Here is a 7,385-nt window from a genome sequence, read left to right on the forward strand (position 1 = left end):
ACCAAATCACAACAGGACCAGACCAAATCACGACACAACCAGACCAGACCAAATCACGACACAACCAGACCAAATCACAACAGGACCAGACCAAATCACAACAGGACCAGACCAAATCACAACAGGACCAGACCAAATCACAACAGGACCAGACCAAATCACAACACAACCAGACCAAATCACGACACAACCAGACCAAATCACGACACAACCAGACCAAATCACAACAGGACCAGACCAAATCACAACACAACCAGACCAAATCACGACAGGACCAGACCAAATCACGACAGGACCAGACCAAATCACGACAGGACCAAATCACAACACAACCAGACCAAATCACAACACAACCAGACCAAATCACGACAAGACCAAATCACAACAAGACAAAAAACCTTTAGTCTGTGTGTAAAACCAGTGAGTCTGGAAATGCAGCCTCCCACACTACCCCAAAGCAGTTAAAAAACAAAATGTACAAAAATATACAGTACCAATTAAAAGTTGGGACACACCGACTCATTCAAGGGTTTTTCTTTATTTCTTACTATTTTCTACATTGTAGAATAATATATGGAATCATGTAGTAAACAAAACAAGTATTTAAATCAAAACATTTTTTTATATTTGAGATTCTTCAAAGTAGCCATCCTTTTGCCTTGATGACAGCTTTGGACACTCTTGGAATTCTCTCAACCAGATTCAACTGGAATATATTTTCCAACAGTACCAAACTTTTGACTGGTACTGTATATACAAAAAAATGAAGCATTTTTTGTGACATCTCTTTCTGTGCTGACCGAAGACATTACTTTCTGTATGATAGAAATATAGATCCTTTTAAACTTAACTCTGGACCTCGACGCCAGCGCCACTACATTTTTCACATTGTTCCACTTCATCAGGGACTAGTTTCGACCTGAGACACCAGGTGGGTGATATTAATTACCAGGTAGAAGAGGACTGGTTTAGACCTGAGACACCAGGTGGGTGATATTAATTACCAGGTAGAAGAGGACTGGTTTAGACCTGAGACACCAGGTGGGTGATATTAATTACCAGGTAGAAGAGGACTGGTTTAGACCTGAGACACCAGGTGGGTGATATTAATTACCAAGTAGAAGAGAACTGGTTTAGACCTGAGACACCAGGTGGGTGATATTAATTACCAGGTAGAAGAGGACTGGTTTAGACCTGAGACACCAGGTGGGTGATATTAATTACCAGGTAGAAGAGGACTGGTTTAGACCTGAGACACCAGGTGGGTGATATTAATTACCAGGTAGAAGGAGAAAACCAGCAGGCTCTGAACCTAGTCGGGAGGGGGGGGTTAAAGGTGAATACCTCTGTTGTAAAAAAGGTTCACCTCTCGTCTGTCCGATGCAGGTCTGGACACCATCTACCTCCTGACCCTGAAAAAGACTTACGAGTTGAGGGTGGACATGGAGGACTTCGACGGACAGAAAGCATACGCTTTCTACGCCTCCTTCGCCATCTCTCCCGAAGTCACAGATCCTGAACTGGACGGCTACAAACTCCAGGTTACTGGCTTTAAAGATGGAGGAGCAGGTGAGAAGAGTTTAACATCCTTAGAGAAACATCTGGGCTGTATTCATTAGTCCAGAGTTCAGGTGAAAACAGTTTAACATCTGGGCTGTATTCATTAGTCCAGAGTTCAGGTGAAAACAGTTTAACATCTGGGCTGTATTCATTAGTCCAGAGTTCAGGTGAAAACAGTTTAACATCTGGGCTGTATTCATTAGTCCAGAGTTCAGGTGAAAACAGTTTAACATCTGGGCTGTATTCATTAGTCCAGAGTTCAGCTAGGTTCCCTCATTCGGTTCTGTTTGATTCCTAGTGAATACAGCTGATCTGAGATCAGTTTATTAGAGCTCATAATGAATAGTACTACGTAGAAAGGACGGGGACGACGACCTGGTCCTAGATCACATTGAGACATTGTAGACTGATTTTGACAGAGGTCTCTGGGCAGTAGCCTATGTGGTAAATCGGTTCTTTAACATCTGACCTGTGTTTCCCGCTTGAACCAAGGGGACTCTCTCACCTATCACAGCGGTATGAAGTTCTCCACCTTCGACAGAGACCAGGACGCCCACGAGTCCAACTGCGCAGTCGCCGTAGTCGGAGGTTATTGGTTCAACGACTGTTACCTCTCAAACCCAAACGGTCTTTATACGTGGGGATTGAACTCACAGATGGGAGTCAACTGGAGGGGATGGAAGACCTTCTACTCTGTGAAAGTCATATCCATGAAGATTAGGCCTGTGAACCTGTGACTGTGAAGGTCTTTAACAAAATCCTGTAGTTAAAAAATGGTTATTTGAACTGCAGATTGCCCCTTTAAATTGCTAGATTGTAAGACCTTTGCATATTTTCATTTTTTGGACTCTCTGCACAGTGTAACATGGATCTCAGTCAGTTGTCCTATAAAACTAAAAACTCTCCCGTGAAAATGTTCCTTTTCAAAGCTCATTCTGTTAAACCCAAATCATGTTTTTTGACTCGTCCAATATACTGGTATTTGTGGCTGGGTCTGTTGTGGTGCCCATATTACCGCCACATCGGCAGTCATGAGTCAAGACCACAGTAACATTCTGCTGAGTCAACTTCATCTCCTTTAATGAACTCTGGACATGGTGGTAGAACCCACCTGACTACACACCAATCAATCAGGTCCCTAGTAGAACCCACTTGACTACACACCAATCAATCAGGTCCCTAGTAGAACCCAACTGACTCCACACCAATCAATCAGGTCCCTAGTAGAACCCACCTGACTCCACACCAATCAATCAGGTCCCTAGTAGAACCCACCTGACTTCACACCAATCAATCAGGTCCCTAGTAGAACCCAACTGACTCCACACCAATCAATCAGGTCCCTAGTAGAACCCACCTGACTACACACCAATCAATCAGGTCCCTAGTAGAACCCAACTGACTCCACACCAATCAATCAGGTCCCTAGTAGAACCCAACTGACTACACACCAATCAATCAGGTCCCTAGTAGAACCCAACTGACTACACACCAATCAATCAGGTCCCTAACGGCCCGGTCCTTGGTAGAACCCAACTGACTACACACCAATCAATCAGGTCCCTAACGGCCAGGTCCTTGGTAGAACCCAACTGACTACACACCAATCAATCAGGTACCTAACGGCCCGGTCCTTGGTAGAACCCACCTGACTACACACCAATCAATCAGGTCCTAACGGCCCGGTCCTTGGTAGAACCCATCTGACTACACACCAATCAAATCAGGTCCCTAACGGCCCGGTCCTTGGTAGAACCCATCTGACTTCCCACCAATCAATCAGGTCCCTAACGGCCTGGTCCTTGGTAGAACCCAACTGACTACACACCAATCAATCAGGTCCCTAACGGCCCGGTCCTTGGTAGAACCCAACTGACTACACACCAATCAATCAGGTCCTAACGGCCCGGTCCTTGGTAGAACCCACCTGACTTCCCACCAATCAATCAGGTCCCTAACGGCCCGGTCCTTGGTAGAACCCACCTGACTACACACCAATCAATCAGGTCCTAACGGCCCGGTCCTTGGTAGAACCCAACTGACTACACACCAATCAATCAGGTCCCTAACGGCCCGGTCCTTGGTAGAACCCAACTGACTACACATCAATCAATCAGGTCCCTAACGGCCCAGTCCTTGGTAGAACCCAACTGACTCCACACCAATCAATCAGGTCCCTAACGGCCCGGTCCTTGGTAGAACCCAACTGACTACACACCAATCAATCAGGTCCGTAACGGCCCGGTCCTTGGTAGAACCCACCTGACTTCCCACCAATCAATCAGGTCCCTAACGGCCCGGTTCTTGGTAGAACCCACCTGACTTCCCACCAATCAATCAGGTCCCTAACGGCCCGGTCCTTGGTAGAACCCAACTGACTACACACCAATCAATCAGATCCCTAACGACCCGGTCCTTGGTAGAACCCAACTGACTGACTTCACACCAATCAATCAGGTCCCTAACGGCCTGGTCCTTGGTAGAACCCAACTGACTGACTTCACACCAATCAATCAGGTCCCTAACGGCCTGGTCCTTGGTAGAACCCAACTGACTACACACCAATCAATCAGGTCCCTAACGGCCCGGTCCTTGGTAGAACCCAACTGACTAAACACCAATCAATCAGGTCCCTAACGGCCCGGTCCTTGGTAGAACCCAACTGACTACACACCAATCAATCAGGTCCCTAACGGCCCGGTCCTTGGTAGAACCCAACTGACTACACCAATCAATCAGGTCCCTAACGGCCCGGTCCTTGGTAGAACCCAACTGACTGACTTCACACCAATCAATCAGGTCCCTAACGGCCCGGTCCTTGGTAGAACCCAACTGACTACACACCAATCAATCAGGTCCCTAACGGCCCGGTCCTTGGTAGAACCCAACTGACTACACACCAATCAATCAGGTCCCTAACGGCCCGGTCCTTGGTAGAACCCAACTGACTACACACCAATCAATCAGGTCCCTAACGGCCCGGTCCTTGGTAGAACCCAACTGACTACACACCAATCAATCAGGTCCCTAACGGCCCGGTCCTTGGTAGAACCCAACTGACTACACACCAATCAATCAGGTCCCTAACGGCCCGGTCCTTGGTAGAACCCAACTGACTACACACCAATCAATCAGGTCCCTAACGGCCCGGTCCTTGGTAGAACCCAACTGACTACACACCAATCAATCAGGTCCCTAACGGCCCGGTCCTTGGTAGAACCCAACTGACTACACACCAATCAATCAGGTCCCTAACGGCCCGGTCCTTGGTAGAACCCAACTGACTACACACCAATCAATCAGGTCCCTAACGGCCCGGTCCTTGGTAGAACCCAACTGACTACACACCAATCAATCAGGTCCCTAACGGCCCGGTCCTTGGTAGAACCCAACTGACTAAACACCAATCAATCAGGTCCCTAACGGCCCGGTCCTTGGTAGAACCCAACTGACTACACACCAATCAATCAGGTCCCTAACGGCCCGGTCCTTGGTAGAACCCAACTGACTACACTAATCAATCAGGTCCCTAACGGCCCGGTCCTTGGTAGAACCCAACTGACTACACACCAATCAATCAGGTCCCTAACGGCCCGGTCCTTGGTAGAACCCAACTGACTACACACCAATCAATCAGGTCCCTAACGGCCCTGTCCTTGGTAGAACCCAACTGACTACACACCAATCAATCAGGTTCCTAACGGTCCTTGGTAGAACCCAACTGACTACACACCAATCAATCAGGTCCCTAACGGCCCGGTCCTTGGTAGAACCCAACTGACTACACACCAATCAATCAGGTTCCTAACGGTCCTTGGTAGAACCCAACTGACTACACACCAATCAATCAGGTCCCTAACGGCCCGGTCCTTGGTAGAACCCAACTGACTACACACCAATCAATCAGGTTCCTAACGGTCCTTGGTAGAACCCAACTGACTACACACCAATCAATCAGGTCCCTAACGGCCCGGTCCTTGGTAGAACCCAACTGACTACACACCAATCAATCAGGTTCCTAACGGTCCTTGGTAGAACCCAACTGACTACACACCAATCAATCAGGTCCCTAACGGCCCGGTCCTTGGTAGAACCCAACTGACTACACACCAATCAATCAGGTCCCTAACGGCCCGGTCCTTGGTAGAACCCAACTGACTACACACCAATCAATCAGGTTCCTAACGGTCCTTGGTAGAACCCAACTGACTACACACCAATCAATCAGGTCCCTAACGGCCCGGTCCTTGGTAGAACCCAACTGACTACACACCAATCAATCAGGTCCCTAACGGCCCGGTCCTTGGTAGAACCCAACTGACTACACACCAATCAATCAGGTCCCTAACGGTCCTTGGTAGAACCCAACTGACTACACACCAATCAATCAGGTCCCTAACGGCCCGGTCCTTGGTAGAACCCAACTGACTACACACCAATCAATCAGGTTCCTAACGGTCCTTGGTAGAACCCAACTGACTACACACCAATCAATCAGGTCCCTAACGGCCCGGTCCTTGGTAGAACCCAACTGACTACACACCAATCAATCAGGTCCCTAACGGCCCGGTCCTTGGTAGAACCCAACTGACTACACACCAATCAATCAGGTCCCTAACGGTCCTTGGTAGAACCCAACTGACTACACACCAATCAATCAGGTCCCTAACGGCCCGGTCCTTGGTAGAACCCAACTGACTACACACCGATCAATCAGGTTCCTAACGGTCCGGTCCTTGGTAGAACCCAACTGACTACACACCAATCAATCAGGTTCCTAACGGCCCGGTCCTTGGTAGAACCCAACTGACTACACACCAATCAATCAGGTCCCTAACGGCCCGGTCCTTGGTAGAACCCACCTGACTACACACCAATCAATCAGATCCCTAACGACCCGGTCCTTGGTAGAACCCAACTGACTACACACCAATCAATCAGGTCCCTAACGGCCCGGTCCTTGGTAGAACCCAACTGACTACACACCAATCAATCAGGTCCCTAACGGCCCGGTCCTTGGTAGAACCCAACTGACTACACACCAATCAATCAGGTCCCTAACGGCCCGGTCCTTGGTAGAACCCAACTGACTACACCAATCAATCAGGTTCCTAACGGTCCTTGGTAGAACCCAACTGACTACACCAATCAAATCAGGTTCCTAACAGTCCGGTCCTTGGTAGAACCCAACTGACTACACACCAATCAATCAGGTCCCTAACGGCCCGGTCCTTGGTAGAACCCAACTGACTACACACCAATCAATCAGGTCCCTAACGGCCCGGTCCTTGGTAGAACCCAACTGACTACACACCAATCAATCAGGTCCCTAACGGCCCGGTCCTTGGTAGAACCCAACTGACTACACACCAATCAATCAGGTCCCTAACGGCCCGGTCCTTGGTAGAACCCAACTGACTACACACCAATCAATCAGGTCCCTAACGGCCCGGTCCTTGGTAGAACCCAACTGACTACACACCAATCAATCAGGTCCCTAACGGCCCGGTCCTTGGTAGAACCCAACTGACTACACACCAATCAATCAGGTCCCTAACGGCCCGGTCCTTGGTAGAACCCAACTGACTACACACCAATCAATCAGGTCCCTAACGGCCCGGTCCTTGGTAGAACCCAACTGACTACACACCAATCAATCAGGTCCCTAACGGCCCGGTCCTTGGTAGAACCCAACTGACTGACTTCACACCAATCAATCAGGTCCCTAACGGCCCGGTCCTTGGTAGAACCCAACTGACTACACACCAATCAATCAGGTCTCTAACGGCCCGGTCCTTGGTAGAACCCAACTGACTACGTACCAA

The 7,385-nt window shown here is 48.9% G+C and overlaps 1 protein-coding gene and 1 long non-coding RNA gene across 2 annotated transcripts; one reads left to right on the top strand and one right to left on the bottom strand.

Moving 5' to 3' along the window:
• Positions 1-771: 771 nt before the first annotated feature.
• Positions 772-1,310, bottom strand: LOC115182269 (uncharacterized). Its single transcript, XR_003873696.1, has 2 exons — positions 1,030-1,310; positions 772-919 (listed from the first exon to the last, which is right to left on the bottom strand). It is a non-coding gene; the product is annotated as an uncharacterized LOC115182269 (long non-coding RNA).
• Positions 1,311-1,386: 76 nt separating this feature from the next.
• LOC115182268 (microfibril-associated glycoprotein 4) lies at positions 1,387-2,476 on the top strand (the record flags this gene model as incomplete). Its single annotated transcript, XM_029743884.1, is given in 2 exon segments — positions 1,387-1,569; positions 2,053-2,476. Coding segments are annotated over 2 exon segments (428 nt in total), but the record flags the coding sequence as incomplete, so codon positions are not given.
• Positions 2,477-7,385: the final 4,909 nt, after the last annotated feature.

This window comes from Salmo trutta, unplaced genomic scaffold, assembly GCF_901001165.1.
Source record: "Salmo trutta unplaced genomic scaffold, fSalTru1.1, whole genome shotgun sequence".
Classification (NCBI taxonomy): domain Eukaryota; kingdom Metazoa; phylum Chordata; class Actinopteri; order Salmoniformes; family Salmonidae; genus Salmo; species Salmo trutta.